This window comes from Rosa rugosa, chromosome 3 (assembly GCF_958449725.1).
Source record: "Rosa rugosa chromosome 3, drRosRugo1.1, whole genome shotgun sequence".
NCBI classification, from domain to species: Eukaryota; Viridiplantae; Streptophyta; class Magnoliopsida; order Rosales; family Rosaceae; genus Rosa; species Rosa rugosa.
Genome location: NC_084822.1, coordinates 30110659 through 30131415, shown reverse-complemented (window position 1 = coordinate 30131415; position 20757 = coordinate 30110659). Strand labels below are relative to the sequence as shown.

Below are 20757 nucleotides of genomic sequence, written 5' to 3'. Positions count from 1 at the left end.
CCACGTATTTTCTTTCCTTTCTTTAATCCAAGTTTTTATATTGATCAAAATTCAAAAACATTACACCATAGAGCAGGACAAGGAGAGTTATTGCTGCTACTAAGTCCTGAACTCCTGATCACCTAAGAGCAAGTTCACCCGTAGTCAATTTATGTCAATAATTCGACCAGTCAAGTTACTGTTCACTGTCACTGGACATGGGTTTCCACCCGTTTTTTTCCTTGACCGGTCAAGACTGTTCATTGTGACACTGTTCATCGGTATTTACTGTTCATTGAGCTTTTATCTGTTTATTTTACTGTTCATTGAATTTTTTTTTAACAAAAAATAAAATATATTTGATGATAATAATGGAGATTTATGGATAATTAATGTCATAATTATGCAATTTTATTTTTTCAAAAATATTTTCGGTGGACAAATTATGAGCCACCGACAATTTATCTTGAAATGAGTGAAGGCACCACCGACAATTTTTTTGAAACGCTTTAAATAACCACCGACATCTTTAAACGGACCAGATCATTTGCATACTATTCATGAAATGAGTGAAGGCACCACCGACAATTTTTCTTGAAATGAGTGAAGGCACCACCGACAATTTTTCTTGAAATGAGTGAAGGCACCACCGACAATTTTTTTGAAACGCTTTAAATAACCACTGACATCTTTGAACGGACCAGATCATTTGCATACTATTCAATCTAACGGTTATTGTTGATGTAATCTTATATAAGATTTCAGATCAGATTATGTCGAACCAGGAGTGGACACGTGTCCTCGAAGTATGATCACGTTTTATGTGAAAAATTGTAAATAAATAGAGCAAGAGGCAGCACACCATTCCTCACAAGCTGATATTCACAAATCTCCTTCTTTTTCATATCTCCATATCCAACACATTTCCTCTCCTTCCCTCATTTCAATGAAGAGATTGTGGGCTAAGTATCGACAATCTCGAGATGAAGATCATGAAGAGCTGTGTACGACTAATGCTCTTGTGGTAGCAGCAGTCGCTGAAGCCGAAGCTTTCTCCGGATCACGACGACGGGGTTCTCAACCGGGGCGTACACCGAATGAGGAGCGATTTAGGGAATCAAGAGGGAAGGACATGATGGAAGATTACTTTGTGGAGCGTCCAGTTTTCAGTGAAGAGGTATTCCGGACACGGTACAGGATGAGTCACAATGTTTTCAACCGTATCTCCAGTGACCTTTGTCGCTATGACCAGTACTTTGTCCAGAAATCAGATGCTGCAAAGAAAGTCGGACTACTTCCCCAGCAGAAGCTGACATGTTCCTTAAGAATGCTTGCTTATGGTGTCGGGGCAGATCAATGCGCTGAGTATTGTCGGATGGCGAAATCAACTGCCATTGAAGCTCTGAAACGATTTACAAGAGGAATCGTTAATCTGTACTCGGCAGAATACCTCCGGGCTCCTACTCCGGCCGACCTCAGAAGACTTCTCGCCAAAGCTGAGAGAAGAGGCTTTCCTGGGATAATTGGAAGCATCGACTGCATGCACTGACAATGGAAGAATTGCCCAACAGGTTGGGCTGGAGAATACAGCGGTCGAAAACGTGTGCCCACTATCATCCTCGAAGCAGTCGCTTCTTATGACACATGGATATGGCATGCCTTCTTTGGAATGCCTGGATCATGCAACGACCTCAACGTGCTTGCTAAGTGCCGGTTGTTTGACGAGCTCACTGCTGGTCGAGCCCCTCAAATCCAATTTCAAGTGAATAACAGGATTCACAATTTAGGCTACTATCTAGCTGATGGTATCTATCCGCAATGGGCGACTTTCGTGAAATCAATTCCAAGGCCTACACGACCCAAGGATCTGAAGTTTTCCGAGGCTCAAGAGGGGTACTGGAAGGATGAGGAAAGATGTTTCGGCATTTTACAGTCGCGCTTTAGTATTGTTCGAGGAGCGGCTCGTGGCTGGGATAAAGAAGACCTTCGATACATCATGCTGACTTGTATTATATTACACAACATGATAATCGAGGATGAAAGACCAGATGACAGCGATGAGGATTTAGAGTCCGATGAAGAAGAGGATAACAATATGAGGCCCAGGTTTGGGAAGGACCGACCGGTGATGACTACGATCCTCTTGGTAGAGATGGTTATTAGTTCAACGGATTCATGGATCGATAAGATGCCATTAGAAGTGCAAACAGTCACTCAAACCTTCAAGAAGATCTGATAGAGCATTTCTGGAACGTTCAAGGCAACATGGAGATCTAGATCATAATATAGGTTTTTCGGAATAATTGACTAATATCTATGTTTTGTTATGTTTGTGTGCTTTGAATTTGGCTTGTATTATGTTTTGGGAAGTTGGTGTGCTTTTAATTTGGCTAATGTCTATGTTTTTTTATGTCAATGTGATTTTAATTTGGCTAATGTCTATGTTTTTTATGTCAATGTGATTTTAATTTGGCTTGTACTATGTTTATTATGTGCTATGATTTTGAATATAAGGTGTGTGCTTTATTATGTCTATGTTTTTTATGTCAATGTGATTTTAATTTGGCTTGTACTATGTCTATGTTTTTTTATGTCAATGTGATTTTAATTTGGCTAATGTCTATGTTTTTTATGTCAATGTGATTTTAATTTGGCTTGTACTATGTTTATTATGTGCTATGATTTTGAATATAAGGTGTGTGCTTTAATAAGGGGAATTTTCAAATACAACTTTTATTTCATAAAATATATGCTTACATAAATGAAAAACTAGGCTTTTCAAAAAAAAAATGAAAAACTAGGAATAAGTACAATACAATTACACAACATGCATAATCACCTAATTATTCAAATCATGATCCTCATCCTCTCTAGGAATCCAATTTGTGTTTGAAGGGTGTTCATTAGGGTTAGGGTTGGTGGAATCACCCTAGAGAAAGGTGAAAATTGTGGTTGTGTAGGATATCCCCCGGGGTAAGGTGGTTGCGGATAGTATCCACCGGGGTAAAGGGGTTGTGGAAATCCACCTGTGAAGGGAGGTTGTGGGAATCCATCGGGGCAAGGTGGTTGTGGGTATGCACCGGGGTAAGGTGGTTGTGGGTATGCACCGGGGTAAGGAGGTTGTGGGAATGCACCACCAAAATTTGGTTGTGGGAATGCACCACCAAAATTACTACAATGCGGATAGTATCCACCCATAGAAGGTGGCGTCTGCTCGCCGAGTTCTTCTTTCTCCGCTATCTTCTTTTGCTTTCTTGACCAATAACGCTTTTTATTTGGCGTCATTTGACTTGTATCAATCTCCATAATACGCTCTTCCCTCTCTTTATTTCGGTCTTCCCTCTCTTTAATCCGCTTTTCCCTCTCTTGTAATAGGAGTTGCTCTTTTCGAATTTCGATTTGCAAGAGGATACATGCTCGTTGATTTTCCTCTTGGAGACTTCGAGCGAATTCCTCATCGAGTTTTTTCTTGCCCGCGGTTGCCTCTATTTGGTTGTTCGCTATACTCTCGAGTGTGCTTGACAAAGGACTTTGATCTTTCGCTGCCTTCTTTCCTATCCGAATTGTTTCTTTCGCAGCCTTCCTTCCTTGAGACCTCACATTAGGATCTGCAGTTTCACCTGCAATTACCTCATCTACATCCATGTCCAAGTTGATGGGGGAATATTCAGCAATTGGTTGTGTGTGCATATGTTGACTTCCTACATTTGATGTTCCTCCGAATGTATGGCTAGGGATGTCTTTAAATTGTGCAAAGCACTCCACAACAGCGTAACTATCAAAACTCTAAAAATTGTGTCTTCTTTTCTTCCCCTTTCTCTTCATCCTGGCATGCCACAATTTATGTGCTTCCTCTTGCTACGTAATTAAAAAAAAATGCAATTAGTGCAAATATAAACGCTATTGTGAAAGGTCATCTATTATAAAGGTCATAATTTTAATAAGAAAGTATCTCACCGTTTTACAATAAAAATCAATAAGTACAAATATAAACATCGTTGTAATTACATCATTATTTATCAACTAATTATTTTAATTATAACGAAAAAAAATTACTACAATTTAAACGATATTATAATTACTACATTATTTATCAAGACATATTTTACTATAATGTATCAACAAATTAAATGATTTATCGGCAAAGGAGTAGAGATAGTGCCTCTCTCTCGAAGAAGAAGAGGAGACCTAGGGTTTTTCCGTTTTTTCCATCTCTGCGTCTCGTCCGGCGGCTCCTGTCCGAGGCAAGCCTCTGGCCTTGTCGAGGTATGGTGAATGCAGCCGGACGGGGCTTCTCTTGAGGCTATGGCTCGGCAGGTTTTCCGTGGGGGGTTGCTGCTCTATCTCTCGGCATGGTGGTTGAGGCAAAGTTCTTGGCACCTAACCTTTGATGCGCGATGGCTGTGGTGTACGGTGGTGGAGCTTCGACGCTTGTATCCAAGACTCGTCGGCGATGGGATCTGGATCTGGCAGGTCGTGAGGACGATGAGCATGACGATGCATATCAAGCGGCGCAGGAGTGGCGGCGTGGTCGTGCCGGTATGGTCGTGGGGCCTTGATCGATCGGAAGTGATGAGGCAGCTGTGCGTACAATTGTTGTGCAGAAGAGTTTGGTTTCTAGGTTTGGGTCTGACCATGCTTATTAGGCTGGGATGGTGACTTTCCAAGGGTCTGTTTTTGTTGGGCTTTTCTAATAGTTAGTTTTTTACTTTCTAATAATTCCTTTGTTTAGGAAGCTATGCATTTTGGTGTCTGTACTCTGTAATGTGCCTATTTGCTATGACGTGCGCTCATAGTTATAGGCTCACTTTTTTAAGTGAGCGATAAGTTCGAATATAGTTGGTCTATCCTATGTACCACTGTGGCTTCTCCACGAATCCTTGTCTTGACCATTGTTATGTGTCATCGGATGGGTATGTAATGGCCTTCTTGGCATGCGATATTATCAATGGAATTCCATTATTTCAAAAAAAATTAAATGATTTATCAACAAATATAAAGGTCATAATTTTAATAAGAAAATATCTCACCGTTTTACAATAAAAATCAATAAGTGCAAATATAAACATCGTTGTAATTACATCATTATTTATCAACTAATTATTTTAATTATAACGAAAAAAAATTACTACAATTTAAACGATATTATAATTACTACATTATTTATCAAGACATATTTTACTATAATGTATCAACAAATTAAATGATTTATCAACAAATATAAATGTCATAATTTTAAGGGAAAATCGTCCAAACAGTGTCTGAACTTTTCCAGACTATTAATTTTCATACCCATGTTTTAAAAAACATCAAAATGGTACCTGACGATTTAAACTCGACCTAATTTCCATACCTAACAACAGTAAAATCGTTAACCCCGTTAACTTTTCAAGGGTATTTTCGTCCCTTCACTTGAATCCTAACGTTAACCCCTTAATTTCGTCGAAGATGGTGAGGAGCAATGGTGTGGGAGATGCCGAGAAGCTGGACGTACGAGGTTGTCCTGCAGCGCCTCCGCTACGACGGTTGCTTCTCGCCTCGTCGGACGGGCCATAGTGATGGTGATGCACTAACTGGTTTTCTTTTCTTCTCAGATGGTGGTAATTGCTGCTGCGGGGTTTATCTTTTGGCGGTCGGAGGTTGAGCGGTGGGTGGGAATGCAAGTTTGGTTTCTGCAGATGAGGATGATAATTAATCGAATTTGGATTGGTAGGGGATATTAATTGCTGGAATCTGGGCTACCGATGGGTGGGCATGGTGGCTAATAATGTTGTAATTGGGTGGACTGGTTTTGGAGTTTTTGCTCTGACAATTGGTGCTGATGAAAATTTTTCAACTGAATGGTGGTTGTAATTGTTGGTTGTAAGAAGAAGAGTTGTTCACAACTCTCTCTCTCTCTCTCCCTCAATTGGATCTGGGTTCATCTGCAATTTCTATCCAATTTAATAACTGGGTTTTCTCTCTCTTTCAATTTTATCTGGGTTAATCTTCTTTTAGCAAGTAATATCAATCATGATCATGATTTTCTCTCTCTTTTTCATCTCTTCATCATTTCTCACCATCTCTCTCTCTCTCTCTCTCTCATTTTTGATCTCTAAAAGTTCTACATTTTCTGCCATTGATGATGGCTATCCCCCATCTGTTCAGTTTTTTTGTTCTTTAAGGGTCCCTTCTTTAATTTATTTTTTAGTCTTAATAGGCTTCCTCCCAAATTGATGATTACATGATTAATTAGAATTTGATCTGGGTTCACAGGCCGGATGGAATTTTTTTCATGCTTCTGGTATCAACTTCCTTGTTTATGCCCAAAAGCTTGACGCTATTAATTAAGAGCAGTAATCCAGAATTTCAATGCTGCAATCGATGTCGAAGAACATCCTTCCTCCAACCAAATCGATTTCCACCTTGCTGCAGTGAATTTAGTTGATGAATATATACTCACAATCCTATTCATAACAAATAACTATAGAGCTCAAAGATGAAGAGGATATGGGTTGGGCTGCCGAAGAAGTGCAGATTTTTTTGGTCGAAGAAGAGAATTGAGAGAGAGGGGGGAGAGAATTGGGCAACGGCGTAGTTTTTTTTTCGCTGATGTGTTAATATGATAGCCCTTTGATGTTAGATCAATGGTCTAGAATTAAAGTCAAGGAGAAACAAGGAGATTTTTGCCAAGGAGAGAATCCGGATTCATTGGGAATCAAGTGAAGGGACGAAAATACCCTTAAAAAGTTAACGGGATTAACGATTTTACTGTTGCTAGGTATGGAAATTAGGTCGAGTTTAAATCGTCAGGTACCATTTTGATGTTTTTTAAAACATAGGTATGAAAATTAATAGTCTGGAAAAGTTCAGACACTATTTGGACGATTTTCCCTAATTTTAATAAGAAACTATCTCACAGTTTTACAATAAAAATCAATAAGTACAAATATAAACATCGTTGTAATACATCATTATTTATCAACTAATTATTTTAATTATAACGAAAAACAATTACTACAATTAAAACGATATTATAATTACTATATTATTTTAATATGTTTGTAACAATATTATAATTACTACATTATTTATCAAGACATATTTTACTATAATGTATCAACAAATTAAATGATTTATCAACAAATACATACCTCATCAACTGCATTCGAACCGCTCTTGTACCAATTTTTCGCTTGCCTTAATGCACAATGCCACTCAAAGAGTTCAACCTTCAAAATTTTCCACCTTCCCTGCAAAGAGGAAGTTGATCGGCTCTGGGGCCAATTTGCGTCAAAGTGTCGCTTCACGCGCCTCCATAGGTCGTTTTTTTTTTTTCTGATTTGTGCCCACAGCCGGATCTTGGCTTACAATTTTCCAAGACTTGCACAATTGAACATCTTCCTCATCCGTCCATCTCCTTTTGTCTTGGATATTATCATCTTCACTTTGATCTCCCTCTTGTCCGGCCACTAGACGTGTGTTTCCCCTTTGTTCAGCCATATTGGATAGAAATAAATTTGGAAGATGAGAGCTATATGAAGAGGAGGAAGCACAAAATTTGGTTACTATGAAAGATAATTTTTTGGGTGTCAGATGTAAAATAAATGGTAGGTATTTATAGAGAAATGTTTAGAATTTTTTTAAAAAAATTTTGTTACCGTTTATTAACGTTACAAACATATATATATATACATGTTAATTGTAAGCCGTAGGATTGGCCATATATTTAATTGAAATGAAGGGCTGAGATTAATTGACCGTTAGGCCCAGATTTCAAATAGGACCAACGGCTATCTTCCACGTGGCAGGCCGGCCCCCTCTCTTTGTCGCTATGCGACAAGCGACTGGCTACACGCCTAGTCTCTTTGCGGCGCCACGCGTCGTCAAGCTGTGCTCCACTTCCCTCCCTCGGCGTGTCGTCGTTTGCTGAGATAGTGATCACGTCAGCGACGATCAGGGCTGGGCCGAGCTGGCATATGGGCTTGGTCGGTCATGGAAATAGTCATGGACTTGACTATTTTCTTGGCTGTAGTCAAGAAGGGGTGGGTTTTGCCCGGTCAAGCTTCCACCGCTGCAAATGCTTTTCTCCCACAGCCGGTCACCACATCAGCTTCCTCTTGACTATGACCAGTCAAGTTCACACCGGTGGACTTGCTCTAAGCTGCTCTACAAAACTCAAAAGCTGCGAGTCAGAATCGAGATGATTTTTTTTGTTTTTTAATAAAAATCATCTCCATTCACTTTCATTCATCTCAAATCAGAATGACACATTATATATATTTTTTACTGCTATTTATAGTCATATAAGAAAATATGGTACATAGAATAACGTCACTCATTTGCCAATCAACGCACATTTACGCTCACCCAACAAGTAAGCCTAGAACTAATAGACTCATAAGATACATAAAAGTGCACAGCTCCATAAAAAGTCAGGGAATTATTGAATAAAACTAAGCTAATAAAAATACTCTTGTTTGTACCTGATTTTGGTAAATCGGCCCTTAAATCTTTGACTGATAGATGAGGAAAATATGTTGGTTTTATTGTTGATACTCAATAAAATTTCATATTTATGAGATTTTATTAGATATTAACTTTTGAAGAAGAAATGAGAAGGGTAGGAAATAACGACGATAATTATTTTTTGGAATAATGAACGCCGAAATTTAATTAAATTTGAAGGCATTAGAGAGAATATTGCATATTTAAGAGCGAATCAATTATAATGGCGCCGAAAGAAGAATGCAATTATGGTGTGATTAAGGAATTTATTACGCCTAATTTCAATTGTATTTTCTTTTCTAAATGTCATGTTTGTAATAGAAATATGAGGCATCTAGCTCATTGTAAAAGGTCCCTGACCAACACAACTCAAAATCAATACATCAAATTCTCTACAATATCAATCTTTTCATTCTTTCTCTAGCCTACTTTAATTTTTATCGTTTTCTTTACCTTCCGCACTTTATCTTTCCTGCAATTTACTATTCAGTCTCTTTAAATTTCATACAATTTAATTAATTAGCATTTAGATTCTTGCTCTTTCACTTTTCGCACTTTACTTTCTGCAACCTATATCAAAAAATCAAAAAGAGAAGCAACATCGGTGAAGATGTCGAAAGTCCTTGCAAAAAAGGTAAGAGAACCCAGCGGCCGAGACGGTTCCTTCCTCGGCCCACAATCACTTGAAAGAAGTCAGATCAAGCGCAAATCTTATCAAAACCTCGCTTGGCCAATTGGCCGCTAGTTGGCACGCCTACGTATCAAGAAGGACAATTGGACTTCAAATCCCTTGGCTACTAATTTGGGCCGAGACGATTTTGAGGCAAACAACTCTAAAAATATTTTACCTATTCTCTAACACGACTAGTACAGAAAAAAATAGATTAAGTTGCCCTGAAACCAATTATACTATAATATAAAACATGTAGTCGATTTCACTGTTCATTTCTATTGGCGTTTAGCGATGTGCGATTTGGGATCTGGGATTTTCCCCTGCTGCTGTGTCTACCTTTTTTTTTTGTGCCCCTATGGTGACGGTTTTTCCTCTTATTGGAAATGAAATTTTCTGATAGGACTTAACTCACCAATAGATACGGACTAGAGTGGGACCTAACCAAGAACAATCAAGAATCTTTTTTTAATCTTTGACTTGGAAATTTGACTGCCGACTCGAAGAGAATGAGAGGTACTTGCGAAAAATCTTCCGGTGCCTAAGTCAGTATTTTCCTTAGTCGAGTGTAGTAAACTAGTTAGAGATGAGATGTATAACACGATTGTCGAGTCCCCTATTTATAGGTGAACACTTGCTTAGGCGGCAAGTCGTAATCATTACCGCACTTATGGCTGTCATCATTACCACACTTGTGGCTGTTATCATTATCGCATTTATGACCGTAACCGTTGCACACTTATTACTGTAACCGTTTTTGCATTTATAACTATAATGATTGTCGTACTTATAGCCACAATCATTACCGCATTTATATTTGTCATAATTGTACGCCTAAAATATTTTACCACTCCCACAATGCCCCACATTTTCTCTTTGGACACTCGTCCTAAGAGGAAATTTCCAAAGCCCAGCTCTGTCTTGAGCCCAACTCGGAGGTTCCTTCTCTTCTAATGTCGTGCGGTCTCTTTCTCTCTCTAGCCTCGATTTGGTGGTCACCTCGAGCCTCGACATGGTCATCACCTCGAATCTTTCCTCTAGCCCTAGCCTTCTCGATTCTTTCCTCTAGCCCCGAATCTTGCCTCGAGCCCTGGCCGCCCCAAATCTTTCCTCGAGTCATGACCGCCCTTTTAAGACTCAAGGTGAAGGGTCACTTTCCGCATGAGACGTAGAGTTGCCCCCATTTCCCTTTTAGTCTAATAGACAAAGTTCTATTCCTTTGGCCACCGGCCTTGGGTATCTACTTTGGCCATCAGCCTCACACATACGTTTCGGTGACACCAACCACAAATACATTTTGAATACTAAAGGAAGTAATAAATCAGAAAAATTAAAGGAAAGAACGTTAGTCTTACATTACCTGGGTTTTACCCCCTCGATCTAGATATCACCCTCAAACTTTGTAACAACTCATATCTCTCGGTGGATCGCGTAATAGATTCTCGTATAAGGGTGTACTTGGGAGGAGTCCTTCTCAGAACTTGATTACTGCGCGCTGAGGTTCACAGTTGACATGTCTCATCTCTGCCTAACTCCATTAGGAGTTTGTATTCCATCAGTCCAAATCCTTAGTGACAAAAATGTAACCTGTTTCACGACCGGAGGTGGCCGAAATCGGCGCCGGCGAGGCTGGAAATTTTGATGGTTGATCTCTCTCTCTCTCTCTCTCTCTCTCTCTCTCTCTCTCTCTCTCTCTCTCTCTCTCTCTCTCTCTCTCTCTCTCTCTCTCTCTCTCTCTGACTTCCCAAAAAAGAAATCCCCCCAAAATAGCAAGTTTCCCCCTCAGGAAACACCCAAATAACCTAAAATGATTTCCCAAATTTACAAAATTGCCACTGTATTTATACCCTTATAACTTCTTCGTTACAACTCTGATTTAAGTGTGTCACATGTCTACGAACTCGGTTTGACATTCTCTACAATTTCTGTGAAAAAAGTTTTCTCAAATGACGAACGAAATAAAAAGTCAACTTTTTGGTCCACTAAAAGTACCGAAACAAAGTAAAAAGTGAAAGAAATTGTCGTTTATTGTCTAAATGACTAGTAAACCGGTAAATTGAGATACAAGACGTAACAGAAATCGCCTTTGCCTTGGCTTTTAGTTGGAGATTTCAATGAAATTGCTGTGAGTTCTGAGAAGACAGGAGGAACGGTGAGGCGGTTGGCGCGAATGCAAGCTGTCAGGCAGGCAATGGTTGATTGTGCCTTACTTGATATGGGGTACTATGGTAGTCCGTATAAATGGTCTGACCATCAGACTAAGGAGAGATTAGATCGTAGTTTATAGATGGTGGAGCTGCGCAACCTGTTTCCATGCTCACACACCACTCATCTACACCCAAGTTCTTCATATCATTGTCCTGTATTAGTAGAGGTTTGTGATACTCCGACTCGATAGATGAGGTGGAGGAAAACAAGGTTTCAGTTTGAGCAATTTTGGGCTACTCACCAAGAGTGTGACGAGGTAATAAAGAGAGGATGGTTGATTATAACTAATGGAGACTGTTAGCCAAATAGCCACCCTCAAGTATAAAGAGTACTTGTAATAGTATAGGTAACGGCGCCAAAAACTTGTTAGCCAAATAGCCACCCTCAAGTATAAGGGGTACAAATAATAGTATAGGGATTTAAGAATGATTGTCGAACCCACGATGATTGGATTTCTTTCACTAGCTAGGGTGTTAACCTAAGGAGAGCTAGAATATGCAAATGTACAATCACAAACCTAAATTCACAAGGAAATCTAGGCTCATGGTGACTTTGTGCATTGTGGTGGTAGTGAAATTGTTTGTTAGATAGAGTGGTGAACCAAATTAAAATAAATGCTCAAATGTAAACTAAACTAGTAATGTAATGGATGAAGTTAGGGTTGGATTGTCTACCACTAACCTCCCTTGCAAGTATTGAAGTTCAAATACAAGTGATGCTATTCTAATTTCCCAATTACCCTCTTTGCAACCGGATAAGACTACAAAGGCTTAAGCTCCTTTAATGTTATCAATTCCAACTGGATAAGTCTAGAATTAATTACCTAAGAACAAATCCTATTACCGGCCGGTTAAGTCTCAATTCATTGTTCCTAGATGCATAAAGCTTTGAGTTTAGATAAACATGCAAGCAAACCAATCCTAGATCTAGGTGATTTTAACTCACAACCTTCACTTGCACATAGAAGCTATCATGCTATTAATGTTCAAGGTTAACTACTCCCTAAACATTTTTTCATGAGATGACAAACACAACACATTCAAAGTAGTTAAGTTTGAATAAATGCATTAACTTCTTGAATTAGCATATGAAGATGAAAATCACAAATAACATCAAATATAAATTAAAACATCAATTCATATAATTTTGGCTAGGGCATTCAACCCTAGCTCCAACAAAGTAACTACTAACTCATTATGATAAAGTTAGCATCAAATTTATAAAATACATCAAGGTAAATTTAAAGAGTTACGGAAAGAATGAACTAGTTGAAACTTGACAAATTAATGGGTAGCTTCTCTTTCATTTTCCTCCTTCAATGCTCCTTGAATCCTCCTTGATGGTGGAATGGATGAATGATCAACTTCTTGATGGTGGTGGATGAATGGAATGGTGATAAAGATATGATGCTTCTTTGGCTAACTTTGAGTGGTAGTGATGGAGTAGTAGTGGTGGTGATGGAGTTTATGGTGGTAGAAGATGGTAATTATGGTGGTGGTGATGGAGGAGATGGAGTAGTCAAGGGAGTATGGTTTTGGATTTTGGGAGATGGAGATGGAGGATTTGTGGTGGAGATCGAGAAAGAAAAGAGATGTAATAGATTGTATGGATGATGCTTCTCTTCCTTGTGAGAAGAGGTGCTTAAATAGATGGAGAGAGAGAGGTGTGAAATGGTGATTAGAAGGCAAAGAAAACAGTCGTAGCCTTGTTAGAAGCATGGAGGTAGAGCATGAGAGTGGTAATAGATCCCAAAATCAAGGGAAAATAGTATGGGAGTGATGGTGTAGGTTAGGGTAGGTAATGATCGATGGAGAAAAAATGGTGATTACACCCAAAAACATGGAAGATTTTTGGGTGATGATGATGGTGGACTTTTAGATAATATGGAGAGTTGAGATGGTGTGGAAAAAAGGGAAAATGGATGGAGTTGATTTTGAACTAAAAGGTTTGAGATTTGGTTGTGATAGAAGATGATGAATGAATGTAATGGAATATGTACAATGTTACTCATTCTCCTTGCTCCTCAATGAATATAGCCGGAAAATACATGGCCGACATTTGTGGTAGTTCGCCGGAATTTATAATTTAACATTTTGCTCCACATTTGACTGTCATTCTTCCTCGCTCCAATTCTCAACTTCAAAGCCCAAAATTGATGTTTCCTTCACTCTTGCAATATTCTTAGATAAATAAGAAAATGATTTAGTGAAAGCTAAAATAGACTAAAAAACAAGTTAAATTCAATATTTAAGGGAATGCATATCCATGTAAATTATGGTCTAACAGAGACCCAATGAGCCGTGTTTGCCAGAGAATTAAGAAAACTGGAAGAGAACTGTTTAGCTGGCAGCTAAATACTTTTAGGTTTCGGCAGGTTGAGATGAGACATGTGAGATCTCATCTAGATGAATTGTTGAAAGCCCCTTTTAGTGCTAATGATCTTGCAGAGAAGCAGACTCTCCAGGCCAAGTTCCAGGAATTGCTTACGCAAGAAGAAACTATGGTTGAAGGCAGGAGACCATAATACGGCTTCTTTCCACCGTCATGCTTCAAATAGGAGGTAGAGAAATATGATTGTGGGCTTGTTTGATGAGTCAGGAAAATGGGTGAACAAGGCTCAAGAAATTGAGGGGGTAGTTAATTCTTAGGGCTAAATACTGGTTACTATCCTGTAGTTTATGTCCGAAATCAATTTAGTCCTTAAACTTTCAATTTCATCAAAAACACCCATACATTATCAAATCTCGTCTAATAGGTCATTCCATCAATCATCCGACAATTGGAGCCGTTAACTCGCTGACGAGGCATGCCATGTCAGATCATGTGGGACCCACCCATAAGCAAAATTCCAAAATTGCCCTGCTTCTATTCTAACCTAGAAACCCAATTACACCTCTCATTATCACGAAGTCGTCCGCATTGCTATTGAAGACTATACGTGAAGTCATCCCAATTACACCTCCCATTACATGAAGTCGTCCGCACTACAATCCAAAATTGTTGTTGAAGACTATACCTGAAGTCGTCTGCATGTTATATGTCCATCATGATTCATGGTGGCTGTCAGTTTCTATTTTATTAGCTTTTGTTCTATCATGGACATATGCGAGTACAATCACCCTCACAGCCAGCATTTTGTTTCATTTAGTTTGCAATTTGCAAGTAATCCACTTCGACGATTATGGGAGGCTCTTGGAAAGGGAATCTGATGTTTTGGTATTTATGGAGGAGTACATTCGGCTACGGTATCACCCCTCTAAAATAAGCCATAGGTTCCATATTTTCCTACCTCTGCAGTTCTTGGTTGTCACAGTAAGTCAGTTTGTGACTCTATTTGAGGTCACTGGATACAGTGGAAAAATCATGGTCATTAATGGGCGGCGATTTTGTAGTAAGTTCAGATATTTTGTTACTTCACATGCTTGTTGTGTATCTCTTTGCAGTAGATTCAAAACTACTATGGCTTCCAGACAACAGACTCTTAAAACTCTTCAGTTATCATTGCTCATTTGTTAAACTTTTAGGCATTAATTTCCTTGCTTTTGTTTGCCCCAAATTTCCAGGTCTCCACAATTGTTCAAGTAGTTGGGATTATTATTTCCTTGCATGCAGCGACCAAAATTCCTCATAGAGCCCAGGCCTTAGCATCACTTACCAATAGATGGCATGCATTAGTAACATGTAGTTCTAATAATTCATCTTAGCAAAGAAATTCAAATGGTATGGGGAACTCTGAGGCTGCAAACATAATTAACTCATTGCATCTCTCTTACTCTGAGAGTGATTTGGAGTCATGCAATTATCATGTTTCAAATATGGAGTTTGATTTTTTTTCAAGTGTGCAAGTTTTTGGCGGGAAAATTTTAAAAAATTGAAATAGGGATGTAATAGGTTTCTGGGTTAAAATAGAGGCAGGGGCAATTTTGAAATTTTGCTTGATAGGTGGGGCCCACATGATCTGATGTGGCATGCCACATCGGCGAGTTAATGGCTGTAATTGACGAAATGACCTATTAGACGAGATTTGATACCGCAGGGGTGTTTTTGATGAAATTGAAAGTTTAGGGACTAAATTGATTTTAGACCTAAACTATAGGATAGTAACCAGTATTTAGTCCTAATTATTATTATCAAAAACTTTTTCTTACAGAGGGGTCTAACAATATTGCTAGGGACATGATTCTTAATACCGTGCAACCTAAGGTATCTGAAGCCATGAACCAAGAATTGTTAGCTCCCTATTCCAATGACGAAGTGAAGACTATGCTGTTCTAGATGCATCTAACAAAGTCTCCAGGCCCAGATGGTATGTCCCCATTCTTTTTCCAAAAATACTAGAGCACAGTTGCCCCTGATGTGTGTACGACAGTAAGACATTTCTTATCATCGGGATCTCTGATTAAAGAAGTTAACTGTAGTTACTAATTTTATTCCCAAAGTAAAAGACCCTAAACATATGACTGATCTATGTCCAATTGCTTTATGTAATGTGTTATATAGAATTTGTTCAAAAGTGCTTGCTAACAGATTGAAGAAAATTTTGGGAGATGTTATTTCACCATTGTAGAATGCCTTTGTGCCTGGAAGGTTAATATCCGACAACACTCTTGTAGCAATTGAAATAACTTACTTCTTACACAATAATCGAGGAGGAGGAGATGGCCAATTTTCTTTGAAGCTTGACATCAGCAAAGCATACGACATATTGGAATGAGAATTTTTACATGCTATGCTTTTAAAGTTGGGTTTTGCTAATGAGTGGGTGGAGCTGATTATGGCTAGCATTAGTACAGTCAGTTATTCTTTTCTGATAAATGGGGAAGTACGTGGTTATGTTAGACCTTCCAGAGGGATCAGACAAACAGATCCTTTATCCCCCTATTTAATTTGTTTATTCTATGTGCGGAGGATGTTCTCACTAATTGAGCATTTTGTTCAGCAGCAGTGGATTCAGGGGGTTGTGATTGTACCATATGCTTTAAAAATACTCACTTATTATTTGCTGATGATAGTTTGAAGTAGCTACAGAGGATGAGTGTCAACAGTATCGAAATATTTTGTTTGCTTATGAGGCGGCCTCTTGTTGGCGGGTGAAATTACAGAAGAGTAGTGTGGCTTTTAGTAAGAAGTGAGTACAGACAACTATATTTAGCAAACTTACTTGGGGTAGAGCGTGTTGATAAACATAAAAAATATTTCGGGTTGCCTACATACGTGGGTAGATCCAAGACTACTGATGTGCTCATATTTTCCTATATTTCTATGCCTCTTAATCTTGATATTTTTATTTAGTTCTCTTTATTTATGATTCATTTACATCTTTTAGTGTTTTGTAGGTTTATTTCATAGAAAGAAGAAAAGAAGCTAAAATGAGCTAACTAGGATTGAAAGGCAATGTGCAATCTGAGACTGGGAATCTGCCTGTGCAGAACATCCAACTTCACCGAATTACTGGAAAATACTCGGATCGAATCAGACAATGAGCCTTATATGAATGGAAAGCTACGGATATCTACTTTATGTAGAATTTTACGGATCTCGATTTCGATACTTCTGGAGAAAGTTATGATTATTTGAGTGAAGATAGGTCAGACAAGAAATCTGCTCAGGAATTTACAACTATTCGTGGAGAACTCAAGTTTCGCGGCACAAGATCATCAATCCTAATGTTTCAAGGAAGTTAATTCAGATGAAGATTCAATGATAAACTTATTCCTACTTTTACAAGAGATATTTCAAGGTTTTCCCATTCCAAATTAAGAAAGGAATCTAAACCCAAGTTTTACAAGGAAACATGAAGCCAAAAATGAGCAAAAATCTTCCCTATATAAGGGAGCACGAATTTACATGAGAAGGAGAGTCTTGGGAGCACAATGTGGACGCCTAAGGAGTGGAGACGGCTCATCCATCTTCCCTTTCTTTTCCCTTCCATTCTTTTTATGTTTTTTCCTATGTTTTACTTAGTTATCTTTTGTTAAACCTTTTCTAGGGTTAGGATGATGCCCTATCATGATTGTTTATGTACTTTGATGTTTTATTGATGGATTTATAGTTTCTTTATGATGAATGCTTAATCACTAATTGAATTGATGCTTTATGTTTAAGTTCTTTGATTGATCACCTTAGGGCTTTGCATATAGTAATTGGAAGACAAATTTGAAGCAGATGCAATATAATTTGATTAGCTTCTTGTGATTAAGTATGGTAAATTACATTATTACTTGAGAAAGACTAATGGTTTGCTTGATTCCCTTGTTTTCTAAAGTGTAATGAATCCTTGCATGTTAAATTTATACCTGAGAAGGATATGCTGCATAGCTAGGGTATAAGATCTCTACCCGAGAGGGAGAGCATCATACACTTAGGCCATGTTTGTTTCCCAGAATCTGGGCATTGGGAAAGGAAAGTGTTTCCTTTCCTGCGTTTGGGACAGCCAAGGAAGGGAAATTAGTTCCCAAAGAAAAGGAAAAAGTGGAGGAAATTGGTTCCTCCCCCCCCCTTTATGTTTAAGTTCTTTGATTGATCACCTTAGGGCTTTGCATATAGTAATTGGAAGACAAATTTGAAGCAAATGCAATATAATTTGATTAGCTTCTTGTGATTAAGTGTGGTAAATTACATTATTACTTGAGAAAGACTAATGGTTTGCTTGATTCCCTTGTTTTCTAAAGTGTAATGAATCCTTGCATGTTAAATTTATACCTGAGAAGGATATGCTGCATAGCTAGGGTATAAGATCTCTACCCGAGAGGGAGAGCATCATACACTTAGGCCATGTTTGTTTCCCAGAATCTGGGCATTGGGAAAGGAAAGTGTTTCCTTTCCTGCATTTGGGACAACCAAGGAAGGGAAATTGGTTCCCAAAGGAAAGGAAAAAGTGGAGGAAATTGGTTCCCCCCCCCCCCCCCTCAGGATTCACTTTCCTAAATGGAAAGGAAAATGATTCATTTCCTTTCCACCAACCAAACATGGCCTTAAGGAAAACTATGGTCTAGAGTGCCTGAGAAGAACTTAGATACGGGAATTGTCATCTAGAGAAACAAAAGAATCTGTTAATTGCATCGAAACATAAATAGGATTGTTAGTGGTTGATTTCGAAACCCTAGGTTTTATCATTATTTGTTTCTTTCTTTCTTTCTTTAATTTTCACATTATTTGTTTAGGCGAAAACCTTAAAACCATATCTTCTTTAGTTTGATTGTTTATCTGTTTTTGTGTTTGGATTAATTAGGTTAGGATTTAAATTGATTATCAATCCTCAGTTGGAACGACCTCGTACTTGCACACTATACTAACGACGATTCATGCGCTTGCGAGTTTTAATTAAAATTTCACAACAACTACAGCTTTTAGCTACTTAAAAGAGAAGCTAACCAAGAAGGTGGTAAGTTGGCGTGAAAAGCTGTTAAGTGGTGCATGAAAAGAAATTCTAATAAAAGCATTTGCACAAACAGTCCCAAATTATTTAATGAATTGTTATTTGTTACCTTTGAGTTTATGTGAAGATCTACAACAGTTGTGTGTAGGATTCTGGGGTGGGGAGATTCTGAAGAGAAGCAAAAGATTCATTGGAGGCCATGGGATAGGTTATGTGTCCCTAAGATGGAGGGTGATATGGGATTTAAGAACCTCCATTGGTTTAACCTTACAATGCTTGCTAAGCAAGGATGGAGGATTTTGAAAAATCCTAACTCACTTATTGCTAGATTGTACAAGGCGGTGTACTTTCCAAATGGTGATTTTAGTACCGCAAAATTGGGTGATCGTCCTTCTTTTCTGTGGCGCAGTGTTTGGAAATCTAGAGCTGTATTATTATGGGGATTAAGATGGCAGATTGGTAATGGGGAGTCCGTTAATATTTGGTATAATTGTTGGCTTCTAGATTCTTTCCCTAGATGTCCTTCTTCCCCTCCTCCAAGAGATGCTTCAAAAAAAATTGTGAAGTTAATTGATCCTTGCACAAGAAAGTAGGATGTTGAGAAGCTTAATCAGTGGTTCACCCCGACTGATAGAGACTTGATTTTGAGTGTACCTCTGAGTCATAGAGCTCCAAATGACAGGTTAGTTTGGCATTTTCACAAGAAAGGTTTTTTCATTACAAATAGTGCTTACTTTGTTGCATGGGATATTGCATTGGGATTGGTCTTGGCTCCCCCAACACCAGTAGACCCGTATAAAAAATTATGGCCTGCAATCTAGAATGCTAAGGTGCCGGGTAAAGTTGCTTTGCATGCTTGGAGATCTTGTGTTAACTTACTAGAACTTGTCTTAGTTCTAAGGGTATATTGGTGATATGACTTGTTTAATGTGTGATAATGATGTGGAGAATGGTGTCCATTTGTTCACTCAATGTTCTTATACAAGGGAAGTGTGGGAGGCTGCCAAAGTATCATTGCCAACGTTGGCAATTTCAGATTTGAAGGATGAGCTACTGGAGTTATCTAGAGTGCTCAATAAAGAGCAATTTGCACAAGCTCTTATGCTAACATGGTCAGTGTGGAAAAACTGTAATTCTTAATTATGGGAAGGTAAGAAACATCATCCTATTGAAGCTATTTTTTTAGCCATGTGTTGGTTTAATGAATTTTCAAAGGCAAATGACAAAGGCACAACACAACGTGCTCAAAGAAAAGAGTGGTCTACCCCAGCAGATGGTTGGCTTAAATGCAATAGTGATGGATCTTTTCTTGCTTCATGTACTAGAGGTGGTTCAGGAGTTGTATTTCGTGATGCTGCAGGAGCTTTCAAAGTGGCAGCGATGCGACAATTTGATCAGGTAACTTCTCCATTTCACGCTGAGTTATTAGCGCTACATGAGGGGATGAAATTGGCCTAGGGTATGAACTATGCAAAAGTTGAATTCGAGACAGATTGCATGATGTTGGTTCAAGCTTTGAACCAAGACACCATAGATTGCTCTATTATGGGTTTTTAGCTTGAAGATGTAGGAGAATTGATGCGGGCTAATTATCACTATAAGATCATGTATGCTCCACGTGAAGCTAATAAAATAGCGCATAAGTTAGCAAGTCAAGCTTTGTGTACTAGTGAATAGTGATAGCCAAGTTTGGTTTGTAATTACTCCCGAATTTATAAGGGATGTCATTCTAAACGAGTTTACTTGTTAAAATCTTAATGAAATATTTTCTTTCAGAAAAAATTATTATACCGATAGTGTCATTTTAGATACATTTTATATGTATTAAATTTATTTTATTTAAATGACATATATGACACCAAAATTTATAGAAACTTTTGACACTAAACTTTAGATTCCCTCTATAATAGTGGATAGAGAAGTGTAGACACAATTTTTTTTTTTTTTTTTTATCAAAAGAGGTCAACCCATTCATTAAATTCAGCAAGCAGTACAAAAACGAAACACCCCTATGGGGTGGACAGAAAGAATCGTT

The 20757-nt window shown here is 38.3% G+C and overlaps 1 protein-coding gene and 1 pseudogene across 1 annotated transcript; both read left to right on the top strand.

Annotated features, from left to right (window-relative positions):
• The first annotated feature begins 925 nt into the window (after window positions 1-925).
• LOC133737540 (uncharacterized) lies at window positions 926-1528 on the top strand. The gene has a single exon (XM_062165072.1). The coding sequence runs from the start codon at window positions 926-928 to the stop codon at window positions 1526-1528; it is 603 nt and encodes a 200-aa protein (XP_062021056.1).
• Window positions 1529-12801: 11273 nt separating this feature from the next.
• On the top strand, window positions 12802-15619 carry LOC133737538 (uncharacterized; annotated as a pseudogene).
• Window positions 15620-20757: the final 5138 nt, after the last annotated feature.